Below are 18,138 nucleotides of genomic sequence, written 5' to 3'. Positions count from 1 at the left end.
AAAGGTAAAGAAGAAGCAATCTGAATGATAATATAGCAAGAACCATAATATTATGACCAAATGTCATCTAAAAAAAATCAAAAGTCAAATCTAAAACTGTCAAGAATTTTCTCCTCTACTTTATATGTTTAGCAATAATCTTTCAATGGAAAAAAATCAAAGTACCAAGCTATTTTGCAGTAAGTTCAAACCACTACAAGGGGCAATCATATAGCTTTAAAAACCAGTGAAAGGTATTATAAGATAAAATCACAAAGAACAATCAGCTCATTTGATTTTTCTGCCTGTTGATTTCAACATTAGTATTTTTTTTAACTATACTCACTCTCAGAAAACTTCAATTAACTATACAGATAATATATCAGAAAATACTTACATCTCTTCTACCATAGCAGTTACTGACATAAAAATCTGAATGCATGATTTTACTATCTAGTATGATAACAAATTCTAAGAGAAGACTCATGGCAACTGGCAAAGACTACTGATTTTTAAAATTTGTGATGTTTTCTGAAGCTGCACACATCTTGAAAGAAAAGCAAAATATAATCTATAGAAAAGCAATAATCATTTTGGTTTCACTTATCACCTTATTTCTAACATACAAACCAATGTTTGCACATAGTAGGTACTCAGTAAATATAAGAATGTTTGAATGAATTGATGGATACATGAATAAAGGCAAGGAGTGCAGCTTTTTCATAGCAACCATATTCATTACTAAATAAATATTAAGCATAGACTAAATCAAGTTTTTATATTACCCAAGATATATTTTCTCAAATATTTAGGGGTAGGTTAAATGCAAGGAACATAATATGCTCACGATCCCAGATTTTCTCTCTGTTCAAGTTATTCAAATCTGTTGTCAACATAAAGCACATCCTAACTGAGAGATCATTAGGACTTAAGCCAAACAGATGTTATGCATGATAGCTGGCTTTACCTAGTATTAAAGTAAGGATCTACAACTGTGTGAGCCAATATGATAGTTACTAGCTACATGTCGCTACTTAAATGTAAAGAAATTTAAATTAAATTAAAATTCAGTTCCATGGTTGCACTAGCCACATCTCAAATACGAAACAGCCACATGTGGCTAGTGGCTACTGTGTTAAACAGCACAGATACAGAATATTTTCATCATTGCACGAAGTTCTACATAGCACTGTTCTAGAAACGTGGATATAATATACATCTTGCGTTTGCACCTTTCAGTATAAAGAGTTGGACTATCCAAAAAAGAGAATTTTCAAATTTTGCACTGACTCCTTTGCAATATTTTTAAATTAATAAAACATAAATTGGAGGTCTTTTTTAGTAACATTCAAGAGTGAATTAATCACACACAGGCATGATTAACAAATGTTAAACTTTTACCATTTATAAAAATATTATAGATTGGGATATAGATGGTAAATTATACACTAAATAATTCTAATTACTATGTAATCTGATTGCAAATAGCCTTTTGTTTTAAAAAAAACTTGTCAAACTGTTTTTTTCCTAAACGTACATGTATCACTCTGTTATATTAACTTTTCTTTGTAAATATATCATTTACTTTTAAGTCTATATTACTTACGAAATTGGGCCATGACAGTTGCTTTGTATATTTTCAAGCACCGTTGGAGGTGCTACTTCTTTACAGAGGTAATGATGTGCATCTGCAGTTAATCTATAATAGCCATCAATTAATGACACGAAAGACAAAGCTTCCCTTAATGAGCTAAGTTCAATTTCCTAATCAGAGAAAAGAAAAAGAAACGACATCTTTCAGAAAATCAACCGCATGTTAAATATTGAAAATTTTCTTCATTTCATGTTTTTAGAGTAATTCTCCTAAATAAAATTTCTTCTAAATTGTTTACATGTCTTTTATGGCTCAGTCTGATATTTAATTCTTATGTATGATATTTAACATCCTCCTAAATACAATCATACCTTCCCAGTTACAGTTCACTCTGTATCCATCATTTTACTTTATTTTCCAATATCCTTCTTAGACTAACATACTAGTTACCTCAGCTAGAAATCTATGTAATATGATATAAAAGTTGGCATTAGAAATATTGACCATTTATTTTTAAATGCCAATTTTTTTCTTTTTTCTTTCTTTTTTTTTTTTTTTGAGACAGAGTCTTGCTCCATTGCCCAGGCTGAAGTTCACTGGCCTACTCTTGGCTCACTGCAACCTCCACCTCCCAAGCTCAAGCGATCCTCCCACCTCACCCTTATGAGTAGCTAGGATTTACAGGCATGTGCCACCATGCCCAGCTAATTTTTCTATTCTTAGTAAAGACAAGGTTTCACCATGTTGGCCGGGCTGGTCTCCAACTCCTGACCTCAAGTGATCCACTTACCTCGGCCTCCCAAAATGCTGGGATTACAGGTGTGAGCCACTGCATCAGCCTTATATACGCTTACATACCAATTATATACTGCTAAAGTATTGATGCGACAAACTAGAATGTTAGGATATGTAGCTATGCTGTGTTTCCCCCTGCCCAGAGTCAGAATCTTGCTCTGTCACCCAGGCTGGAGTGCAGTGGCGTGATCTCGGCTCACTTCAACTTCTGCCTCCCAAGTTAAAACAATTTTTCTGCCTCAGCTGCCCGGGTAGCTGGGATTGCAGGCACACACCAAGAAGTCCAGCTAATTTTTATATTTTTAGTACAGACGGGGTTTCACTATGCTGGCCGGGCTGATCTCAAAGTCCTGACCTCATGATCCACCAGGCTTGGACTCCCAAAGTGCTGGGATTACAGATGTGAGCCACCATGCCCTGCCTGATTGTATCTTAATACATATGTAAACAAATAATCAGTCTAAAATGCAGTATGTTACTTAAATGGGAAAATATATATACACATATAAAAATACTTTCATTTTTACATACAAAAAGTCAATTATATAATGAAAAAAAGCCCCATTTATAACAAAAATACAATATCAAGAATTAACAAAATTATTAGAAAAACTTTAAAACACTCTTGTAAGATGAAACTTTTTATTTTAATATATAGAAGATTAATCATGTTCTTGGTAAGAAAATTCAGTATCATAAAAATGTAAAAATCCTCTCTAAAGTAATTTTCTAATTTGTCTTAATCACAATAAAAATACCACCAGATACCAGAGGCTGTACCTACAAAAACAGGGCAAACATGAGATTTAGAAAATCAGATCCCATATAAAAGAGATAAAAAGATAGTTACCAGGATAAGAAAGGAATGACCAGAAATTACAGCTGTACAAAATAATAGCTGTACCTAGAGAGCTTCCAGTCCAGACTATCAAGTAAGATGCTGTGATCAAGGAGGTACTTCTCCAGAAAAGTAAAAATGCTATAATATTTGACAGGTTTGCTTATGAGAAATACTGTATTAAGAAGTACACTACAGAGTTCTTGTAGAAAATGAAAATAAAGCTAGATACAAAGGAAAAACCATAAGGCAATAATTAACTCCTGGAAAAAGTTACATAAGAATGAAAATGTTATCACAACATATTTCTTGGCCCAGCAATGAACAAAATTTCATAATCAAAGGGAACACAGAATAGGGTCCTAAACCAAAAATTATAATAACGAGACAACATGTTTGAACTATAACAGGTATTTAGTTAACACAACTAGCCAAAAAAATAATAATAATAATAATAACTAGGTACTATAAAAGATATCCTAAACAAAATTAAAAGACTTGGAGATTACAAACATATACAACAAAGGATTATACCCAACACATACTGTGAGAATAAAACCTATAAAACAATTAAAAAGAAAACTAGTCAAAGGATATGAAAAGGCAGTTGACAGAAGAATAAATATTAAAGCTGACCTATAAACACATGAGGTATTGCTCAATATCAGGTTCTAATTAAGGAAGTGAAATACAACAGGATGGCACTGTTTTACCCATTGATTTGGCAGAAAAATTAAAAGATTGATAATATCCAATGTTGGCAAAGGGTACTAGAAGAGAGGTGTACAGATACATTGGAAACACCATTTAAGAAGTACTTTAATAGTCTATCAAAGTTGTAAACATTCACGCCCTTTGAACTAGCAGTTCACTAACTGGTATCTCTCCTAGTGATATACAGGCACATTTTGTTTTACTGCACTTCCCCTTATTGCTCTTACCACATACGGCATTTTTTTCATATAAATTGAAGGTTTCTGACAAACTTACGTGGAGCAAGCACAAGTCTATCGGTGCCATTCTTCCAATAGCATATGCTTACTTCCTGTCTGTGTTACATTTTGGTAATTTTCACAAAATTTGAACTTATTATTATTATACATATTATTGTGATCTGTGATCAATGACCTTTGACGTAACTATTGTACAGATGTCCCTCAGAATACAAGGGGGATTAGTTACAGGACCCCTGCATATACCAAAATCTGACCATATTCAAGTCCTGCAGTCAGTCCTGCAGAACTCCCATATACAAAGTGTCAACCCAATGTATATACAGGTTTTGCATCCTGTGACTACTATATTTTCCATCCATGTTTGGCTTAAAAAAAAAAACTGCAAATAATTGCACCCACACAGTTCAAACCTGTGATGTCCAAGGGTCAACTGTAATTGTTTTGGGATGCCACATGCTGGGCCTATATAAGATGGTGAACTCAAGCGATAAATTTGTATATTTTCTGACAGCTCCATCAAATGGCTATTTCGCTTTCTTTTTCCCTCTCCTCAGGCCTCCCTATTCCCTCAGACACAACTATAATGAAACTAGGCCAATTAATAATCCCACAGTGGCCTGTAAGTATTCAAGTGAAAGGAAGATTCACCCGTCTCTCACTTTAAATCAAAAGCTAGACATGATTAAGCTTAGTGAGAAAGTCATGTTGAAAGCCAAGGCAGGCTGAAAACTAGGTCTCTTGCACTAAAAAGGCAAGTTATGAATGCAAAGGTAAAGTCCTTGAAGGAAACTGAAAGTGCTACTCCTGTGACCACATAAATTATAGGAAAGTCAAACAGCCTTATTGATGATACAGAGAAAGTTTGAGTGGTCTGGATAGATCAAACCAGCCACAACATTCCCTTAAGCCAAAGCCTAATCTAAAGCAAGACCCTAATGCTCTTCAATTCTGTGAAGACTGAGAGAGGTGAGGAAGCTGCAGAAGAAAAGTTGGAAGCTACCAGAGGTTGGTTCATGAGATCTAAGACAAGAAGCCATGTCCACAGCCTAAGTGCAAGGTAAAGTGTGGAAGCTACCACAAGCTATCCAGAAGATCTAGCAAAGATCACTGATAAAGATGGTGACACTAACAAGATTTTCAAATGTAAACAAAACAGCCTTCTGTTGGAACAATATGACATCTAGGACTTCCACAGCTAGAGAGGAGAAATTAGTGCTTGGCTTCAAAGCTTCCAAGGACAGGCTAACTCTCTTGCCAAGGGCTAATGTAATGCCACTGGTGACTTGAAATTCAAACCAGTCCTCATTTACCATTCCAAAAGTCCTAGGGCTCTGCGAATTATACTAAGTCTACCCTGCCTGTGCTCTATAATTGGAACAAGGCCTGGATGACAGCACATCTGTCATCTGTTGTTTATAGCATGGTTTAATTTTTTTTTTTTTTTTTTTTTTGAGATGGAGTCTCACCCTGTCACCCAGGCTGGAGTGCAGTGGCACGATCTCAGCTCACTACAACTTCCAACTCCCGGGTTCAAGCAATTCTCCAGCCTCAGCCACCCAAGTAGCTGGAATTACGGCTCGCACCATCATGCCTGGCTAATTTTTTGTATCTTTAGTAGAGACAGTGTTTCACCATGGTGGCCAGGCTGGTCTGAAACTCCTGACCCCATGGATCCACCTGCCTCAGCCTCCCAAAGTGCTCAGATAACAGGCATGAGCCACCACGCCTGGCCCAGTTTAATATATTAAGCCCATTGTTGAAATCTGCTCAGCAAAAAAAGAGCTCTGACAGAGATGTAAAAGGATGTTCATGTTATTTCCATGCCTGCTGACACAGCATTCATTCTGTAGCCCATGGATCAAAAAGCAATTTCAACTTTCAAGTCTTATTATCTAAAAAATACATTCTGTAAGGCTAAGCTGCCATAGATAGTGTTTCCTCTGATGGACCTAGGTAAATAGAAAAACTTATGGTAAGGACTCACCATTCTTGATGCCAGGAAGAACACTAGTGATTCACAGAAGAAGATCAATGTGTTAACATTATCAGGAATTTAGAAGAAGTTGATTCCAACCCTCATGGATAACTTTGAGGGGTTCAAGACTTCAGTGGAGAAAGTCACGAGGATGTGGTAGAAATAGCAAGAGAACTAGAATTAGAAGTAGAGCTGAAGATGTGACTGAATTGCTACAATCTCAAGATAAAACCTGGACAAATGAGGAGTTGCTTCTTATGCAAGAGCAAAAAAAAAAAATGGTTTCTTGAGATGGAATCTAGTCCTGGTGAAGATGCTGTGCATGTTGTTGAAATGACAACAAAGGATTTAGAACAGTTTAGTAGATAGAGCAGTGGCAGGGTTTGGGAGGACTGACTCATTTTGAAAGAAATTCTACTGTAAGTAAAATGCTACCAAACACCATCATCATCATATGCTACAGAGACATCTTTCCCGAAAGGAAGAGTCTACCGATGCAGTAAATTTCGTTGTTACCTTATTTTAAGAAATAGCTTCAGCCACCTCCAACGTTAACCAACCATCACCCTGATCAGTCAGCAGCATCAACATCAAAGTAATACTCTCACAAGCAGAAAGATTATAACTCTGAAGGCTCAAATTATCATTAGCATTTTTTAGCAATAAAGTGTTTTAACTTAATTTTTAAGATATAATGCCGTTGCATTATATTACTCACAATAGTAAAAAATTAGAAAGCGACCTGAATATTCATTGATGGATAAATGAATAAACAAATGTGATATATACACAACAGAATACATGTATATATTAAAAACGAGGGAAACTCTGATACATGCTATAATACAAATGAACCTTGAGTACATTATGCTAAGTGAAACAAGTCTGTCACAAAAAGACAGTATTGTTTGATTCCACTTATATGAGGTATCTAGAGTAGTCAAATTCATAGAAGAAAGTAGAATGGTCGTTGCAAGGAGTGGGAAGAGAGGGAAATGGTGAGTTGTTATTAAATGGGTGTAGACTTCAATTTTGCAAGATAAAAGAGTTCTGGAAATTGGATGCACAACAATGTGAATATACTTAACACTACTAAAGTGTGTACACTTAAAAATGAGTAAGATGCTAAATTTTATATTATATATATTTCATATTTTACCAAAATTAGAAATAAACTCCAGAATGAAGAGGAAAATGATAGTTAAAAACAAAATGTTACTAACACAGAATAGACTGTGAAAATGCAATAATAAGCAAAAACTGTATCTCCTATATCCATACATAATTTGGTGAGGAAAATATACAGAGAAAAAGTTACTAATCTTAATAAACAGAAAAAGCATAACATATCATGAATAAAATTCAGCAAGAAACATGATGTATCAATATAAATAAAATGATCCCCAATAATTTCTGAAAAACATAAATTAATACTTGGGTACAAGGAAAAATACAGTGTATCCCTAGAACAGAAAACTTAATATGAGAAAGAAATGTCAATTCTTCTCTATTTGTTACACAATTCCAACAAATTGTCAGTATAATATTTTTAAGGAGCCTTATGAATAGTCAGCAAAGAAGGTAGTGTCACACTTAAGGGCTTAGGTTTTCAAATCATATATTTGAATTTAAATAGCCCTACTACTTGACCAACACTGTGCCCTTGGAAAGTTACTTAACTTTTCTGTATTGCAGACTTAAAAATTAAGCCAAGTCCAAATACAATCCCATAGAGAAGTTCATAAGATTACCACAGGATGTTCACATTAGGATCAGTAAACTATCCCAGAAACATTTATTACAGATCTACAATGGGGTTGATAATTAATAATTCCTTTCATGTGTCCATAAAATATTTATCAAGCTTTTTCTAAACTAGGCCCTGAACACTGTGTAAGGTGCAGGGGGTACAAACACAGATAAAAATATGATCCTTCAAGAGGCTCACAGTCTACTAAGCAGTAGATAACGCTATCATATTTTTATCTAAGAACAGAAAACTAGGCTGAATAAAGTGAGCTGCAAGTTAGTTACAATTTTGGCAATATAACCCTGGAACAGTCAGATAGGTAAGCCATATATATACTTAAGATAAATAGACAAATAACATTAATATGATTAGTTCAAGCCAGAAAGGGTCAAGAAGCATCTGAGTTAAAAAGAAGACAGAGCCAGATAAATAAGAAACTTAAGAGCAAAGCACAAAATAATTCATTTCTTCCCTTTACATTAAAGTAAATTAGATTCCTGAAGCTATTTAAAGAAAGAGAAAGGGTTAATCTTTTAGCATCAACCATGTCTTACAGCTTGGGTGGGGCTGACCTGGGATTGGTTTACATTTTGTTATATAAATTCCAGACAGTATTGTTTTACTTTTCTCCTTTAATTAGGCAGTATAACTAGCACACACACATCCCTGTTGATAAAATATTTTAGTCAGGGGTGAGCGTTACATCAGGGAACTAGTATAATCTAGAGATGGGGGAAAAAGTAACTGGTGCTTTGCTAATCACAAATATGAGTTTAAAAAGTACTGTATAGTACAAGAAACTCTGTAGGAAAATGCTGATAGTAATACAAAAAGCTAGATGTTATCAAAAAGCATACTGAATGGATGTTTATGTTTAGAGTTATATTTAACTACAATCAAAGTTCCTATAAGAAAATAATTTTGGTACTAAGATTCTAAAATACATGTTTCTGAGAACTGTAAAATGAAACCATTAATCAATCATAAAGCAAACTTACCAGATTTTTACCATCTTGCTTATGGATAGTCACCACTCTGCTTTCATTTGAACCCTCTTGGTTTGCTTGCTTAATACTGACATCAATAATATTAGGAAAATCACAATACAACTGTAAATCCTATAATTAAAAGCAGGTAGAATTTATAGAGCCATTTTAAAACAATACTTATGAAGAAGACAACATTCTTTCAAATTATTTAAAATAAAAAAGGTATTGATAACAATAGATAATTATTAAATGTGATTTCCTCTCTCAATCTAACCCTAAGACTATGCTGCATCTTGCTTGACTTAAACATGAGAGCACTAAATGATGCCAGGAATCTAAAATGTGCTATGGCACTCTTCAATTCAATTAACATTAGTAGAAACCACTGCCAGAATTGGAAATGTGACTACCAAAGATGAAAAATAAAAAAACAAATCCCTCTAAATCTCTAGTAACAATCTATGAACAACACAGATATTAACGACTTAAAACTTGCAATGCGAACCTTAAAAAATTTAATTAACAGGTGTACATCATAAAATCAATTAATATTAATATTTTCTAGTTAATGATTTTTATAATTATGCCTTCTACTACCATTAATAGTGAAAGAAAGGCAAAAGACCTTTAAAATCACTCTAGAATGTGATACCTTTCTGAAACCATAATATAGCCATTGCTAATTATTTTGTCCTAAAAAATTAAATGAAAAAACCATTTATGAATAGCAAAAGAAATATATGACCTTGATGGCTTCACACTATTAAAAACTTCTACTTCTATCAAATGGGAGAAATGTAAGACCATGTTGCAAATGATTAAAATTACTTTGTTTTTATTTCCATTCTACTTAAAATAACAAAAAATGAGAACATATCATTAAGGATTACCTGTTCTGTCAGTGTCTCACTTTCTTTATGTTTCCCTCTTGACCACTGAATTCCACCGTTTCCAGTTATTATAATGGTTGCAAAAATCTCCTCACCTGAAGGACCACTTCCAGGTTCTTTTACTTCAAATTTCTCTGTGTAGAAGGCAGACTGCAGAGTTTCCAGATTTATAAGATACTTAAGTTTCAAGTTTCTGGCAGTGGCTTTGCATTGGCTGAACTGCTGAATAAATCTGCGAAATCTGTACCTTATTCGCTTCCTTGTCAAAATGTGATAATCTTGGATCTTTGCTCGAATACATTTTGGTAAGAATGTCTTGTAGCTAGGGATAAAGAGCACACACAGGAAAAACCACAAAAATTGGAAGATAAATCTAAAAGTTGAAAGAGAAGTTACCACCTTTTTCCATGATTAAGTAGGCATTACAACACAGTGGTCAAGAGGAATAAGTTGACATAACCGCCATCCACAAAGTATAAAACTTTAATATTTTATTTGATGATATAAATATATCCACACATTCTCTTTAAGTTATCATCAGTGTTTACAATAGAAGACATTAATCTTCTTCCCCTAATGAATCCTCAGTCTAGTTAATAATAGAGTCTCTAAAAATTCATTTTCTCTACTTCATATACCAGAGCTAATGGTTTATAAGATAATATTTTTGGCACATATTGTGCTGTGCTGCAAATATTTCCTATGATGTACTCCCAAATATACCTGCATTTTGGAAATTGTTACATTTTGTTGGAAGCTATTTTCATTATGCAAACATACATATATATATATATATATATATATATATATATATAAATTATTTTGTTAAGCCAGCTTCAACTCCTAATAATTCCTTTGTGATCAAAACAATTCCATTTAGAAATGTTCTGACTTTTCTGTACATTCATCTCTATGTACAATATTCTAAAGAAGGTAGATAATTTATTTCTCTGCTTCTAAATAACATATTACTTCTAAAGTACAATTAAATAATTTTCCATGCCTTAATATATGCTAATCTTTCTTCTAATAACCCATCTCCATCTAGTTACTCATTCTACAAGGCTCAGCTCAAGCATCATCAAATCCAGGAAACCTTTCTGGTCCTCATTCTATGACATATTAGATGTGGAATCCACAGACACAAAGGGCTTGCTGAGTTAATGTTTTTCCCATCTAAAATTAATATCTCTTAATCCCACATTTCCCTCGAGCCACAGCCTATCTGGCCTCTTTTTGAAAAAATGTACATAGCCATTTCCATTTTCTTGCTTTCCATCTATCCCTCAACTCATTCCAATGTAGCTTCTGTTCCATCATTTCAAGAGAAACTGCTCTTGCTAAAACCAAGAAAGATATATCCATGTTGTTAAACCCACATTTCCACATGGCACAAGAAACAAAAGAAAAATTTGGCATATTAGACTACTTCAAAATTAAAACTTTTGTGCTACAAATGATACCTTCAGGAAAGTAAAATAACAATACACAGAATGGGAAGAAATACTTGCAAATCATAAATATGATTGTATGTGGAGACTTGTATCCAGAATATAAAAAGAATTTTTTAAACTCAGTAAGACAAATATGAGCAATGAATTCAAATAGACAGTTCTCTAAAGAAGACATACAGATATCCAGAAGTACATGAGAAGATGCTAAACATCAGTAGTCATTAGAGAAATGAACATCAAAACTAGAATGAGATAGCACTTTCACCTACTAGGAGGGGTAAAATAAAGACAGAAACAAGTGCTGAAAAAGTTGGAACTCTTGATGCACTGCTAGTGGGAATGTAAAGTGGCACAGCTACTTTTGAAACATCAAGCAGTTCCTCAGAAAGTTAAACAGAGATACCATATGATCCAGGAATTCCACTCTTAAATATATGTGTAAGATAAATGAAAAAACACATCCATAAAATTATTCACATACAACTGTTCATAGCTTCATTAGTCACAACAGCCAAAACATGGAAGCAACCCACATTTTCATCAAGTGAAAAACAAATAGGCAAAATGTGATATATCCATATAATGCAGTATGATTCAGCAATAAAAAGAAATGAAGTACTGATACATTCTACAACAAGGATGGACGTTGGAAACATCATACTAAGTGAAAGAAGCCAGACAAAAAAATGCCACACCACATTTTGCATAATTCTATTTATACAAAATGTTTGAGACAGGAAAATCCACACAAACAGAAAGATTTGGTTTCCAGAGGCTGGGGGAAAGTGGGATGAGGACTGAATGCTAATGGGCATGGGATTTCTTTCAGAAAGCATGAAAATGTCCTAAAATTAGATTGTGGTCATCTTAATACAACCCTGTGAATATACTACAAAGTATTAAATTGTACACTTGAAATGGATGAGATTTATGATTTATAAATTGTATCTCAATAAACTCTTAAAATATGGAATCTTATATGAATGTTTACTATCTACACTATTTTTAAAGTAAAGCAGTAAAAAAGAAATATGCAGCATTTTGCATGTGTGTTTATATCCTAAGAGCACAAGTTAAAAGAATCAGACAAATAGAGTTACTAGACAGTTATTAGGCTTAAGACACTAGACTAAATAATGTAGGGAGAAGTGTTATAGATGACATGATTCTCGACCTGGAAGAAACTACAGTCTACATAGAAAGACTGTGCCAAGACTTTGGATGACATCATGGTTTCCAAAGCAGAAATATCCCACAATAGCCTAAGTCTAGAGATGGCTTCATATTTATAACATTCATCTGCAATGGGCCAAAGCTTCCGTTCTTCAACTGCATTCCCCTCAATTCCGTTGGTTTCTATGTAACCACATCTAAGATATAACCTGCAACTGTGTTCTACTATAACCTGGCATACAGCAAGTATTCAATAAAGAGCTGTTGAATGAATGAATGAATGTGGATATTTTCCCCGCTTTGGGCTTTGGACTCTTCTATATTCCGGATTCCTAAAATCATACTCTATGGCCTACACTCTTGGGTTAAGGCCTAACAGACATCTGAAAGTCAAACAAGAATATTTAAAACCAAAAAGAGAAACACAGAAATTGATACTTTGCAAATTGGGTATGTAACTGTTTTGATGACACTCAGCAAAGAAACTACTGAAGACAGTTACTAGAAGAACAATTTCAAAAAAGGGAGCTTTAACCACATTCATGACATACTCAAATTTTTAATCTGGAAAGTATGTAATAAAATACATATGAAGCCTTCAAACTTAAAAAAGGTCAAAGCATTCTCATAGTTGTATATACTTTTTTAAAGGTATATATACTTTTTTTAAGTAGTTTTATAGCTTGTAGAGTTTCAAAAAACTGTTATTTGTCATGATAGTCAAGTTCAATATGCAGAAGAATAATTTGGAGACTACTCAGATTGGATTACTTGTGTAAGAATACCCTAGAGATCCAAGATGGCCAAATAGGAACAGCTCCGGAGTGCAGTTCCCAGCAAGAACAGCACAGAGGGTGAGTATTCACCACATTTCCAAACAAGTTTTCACTGCCCACAGACCAGGAGATTCCGTGGCACAAAAAGTGCCACGAGTTTTCAGCGCAGCGGTTTCAGCCAGTGCCAAGTTGGCGCATACAAGCTCACACAAGTCTGGGCTGCCTTTTTGGCTGGTGGCCGGAAGGCCTGGAAGACAGAGCCGCCTATTCAAATGAAAGGGAGAGGGCTGAGACAGGGAGCCAGGGGATCTGGCTCGGCAGGTACCACCCCGACAAAACAAGCAATGTGAAACACTCTGGCCTGAGAGTTTTGCAGCAAGCGCAGCTGGACCCAGGACCATCCAGCTCAGTGTGGGGATGGGCATCCTCCCGTACCAAGGCAGTCCACCACTACCTAGGCAATTCAAACAGCAGCAGGGCTGAGCCTGCAGCAGCTCAGCAATGCCTCTGCTGGCAGACTGTGACTAGACTACTGCATGGAGGGCAGGGCATCTATATAAAAAGGCAGCAGCCCAACAGGGACTTATAAATAAAGCCGACCTTCCTAGGGCAGAAAACCAGGGAAAAGAGGCGGTTATGAGTTCAGCTGCAGGAGACCTAAAGGTACCTGTCCAGCAGCTCTGCATGGAACAATGGAGGTCCCAGCACAGCACTTGAGCTCCAATGAGGGACAGACTGTCTCCTCAAGCAGCTCCCCGACCCCCATATACCCAAAGAGACACCTCACAGAGGGGAGCTCAGGCCAACATCTGGCAGGCACTCTTCTGGGACGAAGATAGCAGAGGTAGAAACCTGCAGCAACTCTTGCTGTTCTGCAGCCCCCACGGGCGATCCCCAGGTGAGCAGGGTCTGGAGTGGACCTCCAACAGTCCTGTAGCAGAGGGGACTGACTGTTAGAAGGAAAACTAAGAAGGAGAAAGAAATATCCTGAACATCAACCAAAAAGACGTCCACTCAGAGACCCCATCCGAAAGTCACCAACTACAAAGACCACAGGTAGATAAAACCAATAAGATGGGAAGAAATCAGCATAAAAAGTATGAAAACACCAAAAACCAGAACACCTCTCCTCCTCCAAGGGATCACAACTCCGCACCAGCTAGGGATCAAAGATGGATAGAGAATGAATCTGATGAATTGACAGAAACGGGCTTCAGAAGGTGGGTAATAAACTTCTCTGAGCTAAAAGAACATGTGCAAACCCAATGCAGATAAACTAAAAACCTAGAAAAAAGGTTAGATGAGATGCAAACTAGGATAAACAGCTTAGAGAAGAATATAAACGACTTGATGGAGCTGAAAACCATGGCACGAAAACTTCGCAAAGCATACACAAGTTTCAATAGCCAAATTGACCAAGCAGAAAGGATATCAGAGATTGAAGATCAACTCAACGAAATAAAATGAGAAGGCAAGAATAGAGAAAAAAGAGTGAAAAGAAATGAACAAAGTCTCCCAGAACTATGGGATTATTTGAAAAGACATAATCTACATTTGACAGGTGTAACTGAATGTGATGGAGATAATAAATCTAAGCTGGAAAACACTCTTCAGGATATTATCCAGGAAAACTTCCCCAGCCTAGCAAGGCATGCCAGTATGCAAGTCCAGGAAATACAGAGACCACCACAAAGATATTCCTCAAGAAGGGCAACCCCAAGGCACATAATCGTCAGATTCATGAGGGTTGAAAAGAAGGAAAAAATGCTAAGGGCAGCAAGAGAGAAAGGTTGGGTTACCCACAAAGGGAAGCCCAAAGACTAGACTCACAGCAGATCTCTCTGCAGAAACTCTACAAGCCAGAAGAGAGTGGGGGACAATATTCAACATCCTTAAAGAAAAGAACTTTCAACCTAGAATTTCATATCCAACCAAACTAAACTTCATAAGCAAAGGAGAAATAAGATCCTTTAAGGACAAGCAATTGCTCAGAGATTTCATCACCACCAGGACTGCCTGACAAGAGCTCCTGAAAGGAGCAATAAACAAGGAAAGGAACAACCAGTACCAGCAACTCCAAAAATGTACCAAATGGTAAAGACCATCGACATAATGAAGAAAATCTGTCAACTAACAGATAAAACAACCAGCTGACATCAAAATGGCAGGATCAAATTCACACATAACAATGTTAACCTTAAACATAAATGGAGTAAATGCCCCAATCAAAAGACACAGACTGGCAAGTAGGATAAAAAGGTCAAAACCCATCAGTGTGCTGTATTCAGGAAACCCTGAATACACATGGGCTAAAAATAAATGGATGGAGGAAGATTTATCAAGCAAATGGAGAGCAAAAAAAAAAAAGCAGGAGTTGCAATCCTAGTCTCTGAGAAAATGGACTTTAAACCAACCAAAATCAAAAGAGACAAAGAAGGGCATTACATAATGGTAAAAGGAACAATGCCATCAAGAAGAGCTAACCATCCTAAATATATACGGATCCAGAACAGGAGCACCCAGGTTCATAAAGCAAGTTCTCAACAACCTATAAAGAGACTTAGACTCCCACACAATAATAGTGGGAGACTTTAACACTCCACTGTCAATATTAGACAGATCAATGAGACAGAAAATTAACAAGGATATCCAGCACCTGAACTCAGATCTGGACCAAGCGGACCTAATAAACGTCAACAGAACTCTATACCCCAAATCCACAGAATATATATTCTTCTCACCACCGCATGGCACCTACTCTAAAATTGACCACATAATTAGAAGTAAATCACTCCTTAGCAAATTCAAAATAACAGAAATCATAACAAACAGTCTCTCAGACCACAGTACAATCAAATTAGAACTCAGAATTAAGAAACTAACTCAGAACCATACTACTTCATGAAAACTCAACTAATAGCTCCTGAATGTCAGCTGGATAAACAAAGAAATGAAGACAGAAATAAAGATGTTCTTCGAAACCAACGAGAAGGAAGAAACAACATACCAGAATCTCTGGGATACATTTAAAACAGTGACTAGAGGGAAATTTATAGCAATAAATGCCCATATGAGAAGCAAGGAAAGATCTAAAATCAACACCCTATTGTCAAAATTGAAAGAACTGGACGAGGAAGATCAAAAAAAACTCAAAAGCTAGCAGAAGACAAGAAATAACTAAGATCAGAGCAGAACTGAAGGAGACAGACACAAAAAATCCTTCAAAAAATTAATAAAAAATCCAAGAGCTACTTTTTGGAAAGATCAACAAAATAGACCACTAGCCAGATTAATAAAAAAGAAAAGGGAGAAGAATCAAATAGATGCAATAAAAAATGATAAAGGGGATATCACCACTGACTCCACAGAAACACAAAATACAACCAGAGACTACTACAAACAACTCTATGCACATAAACCAGTAAACCTGAAAGAAATGGATAAATTCCTAGACACCTGCACCCTCCCAAGCCTAAACCAGGAAGAAGTTGAAACCTTGAAAAGACAATCACAAAGGCTGAAATTGAGGCAGTAATTAATAGCCTACCAACCAAAAAAAGTCCTGGTCCAGACGGGTTCACAGCTGAATTCTACCAGATGTAGAAAGAGGAGCTGGAATCATTCCTTCTAAAACTATTCCAAACGATACAACAGAGGGAATCCTTCCGAAATCATTTTATGAGACCAACATCATCCTGATACCAAAACCCGGCAGAGACTCAAGAAGAAAAGAAAACTTCAGGCCAATACCCATGATGAACATAGATGCAAAAGTCTTCAATAAAATATTGGCAAACCGATTGCAACAGCACATCAAAAAGCTTATCCATCACAATCAAGTAGGCTTCATCCCGGGGATGCAAGGCTGGTTCAACATACCCAAGCCTATAAATGTAATCCACCACATAAACAGAACCAAAGACAAAAACCACATGATTATCTCAATAGATGCAGAGAAGGCCTTTGACAAAATTCAACAGCCCTTATGCTAAAAACTCTCAATAAACTAAGTATCGAAGGAACATATCTCAAAATAATAAAAGCTATTTATGACAAACCTACAGCCAATATCATACTGAATGGGCAAAAGCTGGAAGCATTCCCTTTGAATTCTGGCACTAGACAAGGATGCCCTCTCTCACCACTCCTATTCAATATAGTATTGGAAGTTCTAGCCAGAGCCATTAGGCAAGAAAAAATAAATAAATAAAGGGTATTCGATTAGGAAAAGAGGAAGTCAAATTGTCTCTATTTGCAGACAATATGATCATATATTTAGAAGACCCTATCATCTCAGCCCAAAATCTCCTAAAACAGATAAGCAATTTCAGCAAAGTCTCAGCATACAAAAATCAATCTGCAGAAATCACAAGCATTTCTACACCCAATAACAGACTTAAAGAGAGCCAAATCATGAGCGAACTCCCATTCACAATTGCTACAAAGAGAATAAAAAACCTAGGAATCCAACTAACAAAGGATGTAAAAGACCTCTTCAAAGAGAACTACTAACCACTGCTCAAGGAAATAAGAGAGGACACAAACAAATGGAGAAACATTCCATGCTCATGGTTAGAAAGAATCAATATTGTGAAAATGGCCATACTGCCCAAAGTAATTTATAGATTCAATGCTATCGCCATCAAGTTACCAATGACCTTCTTCACAGAACTGGAAAAAAACACCTCAAACTTCATATGGAACCAAAAGAGAGCCCACATAGCCCAGACAATCCTAAGCAAAAAGAACAAAGCTGATGGCATCAGGCTACCTGACTTCAAACTATACTAAAAGGCTACAGTAATCAAAATGGCATGGTACTAGTACCAAAACAGATATACAGACCAATGGAACAGAACAGAGGCCTTGGAGGCAATGCCACACATATATAACCATCTGATCTTTGACAAACCTCACAAAAACAAGCAATGGGGAAAGAATTCCCCATTTAAGAAATGGTGTCAGGAAA

The 18,138-nt window shown here is 35.8% G+C and overlaps 1 protein-coding gene across 3 annotated transcripts in view; it reads right to left on the bottom strand.

Moving 5' to 3' along the window:
- Positions 1-18,138, bottom strand: part of JAK2 (Janus kinase 2) — a 124,779-nt gene that overhangs the window by 34,287 nt on the left and 72,354 nt on the right. For 2 of the 3 annotated variants that reach the window (XM_017496989.2, XM_017496988.1), the window contains 3 exons: positions 9,767-10,088; positions 8,886-9,005; positions 1,586-1,743 (listed from right to left, as the gene is read on the bottom strand). In XM_017496989.2, the coding sequence (XP_017352478.1) occupies positions 1,586-1,743; positions 8,886-9,005; positions 9,767-10,088 (600 nt within the window). Of the gene's footprint in view, positions 1-1,585; positions 1,744-8,885; positions 9,006-9,766; positions 10,089-18,138 lie in introns of those variants that run through there. The other variant, XM_017496992.2, reaches the window with a different exon arrangement.

The sequence above is a fragment of the Cebus imitator genome, unplaced genomic scaffold (assembly GCF_001604975.1).
Source record: "Cebus imitator isolate Cc_AM_T3 unplaced genomic scaffold, Cebus_imitator-1.0 Scaffold227, whole genome shotgun sequence".
In the NCBI taxonomy this organism is placed as follows: domain Eukaryota; kingdom Metazoa; phylum Chordata; class Mammalia; order Primates; family Cebidae; genus Cebus; species Cebus imitator.
Note: the sequence above shows the minus strand (reverse complement) of the source record. Positions and strands in the feature narration are given on the sequence as shown.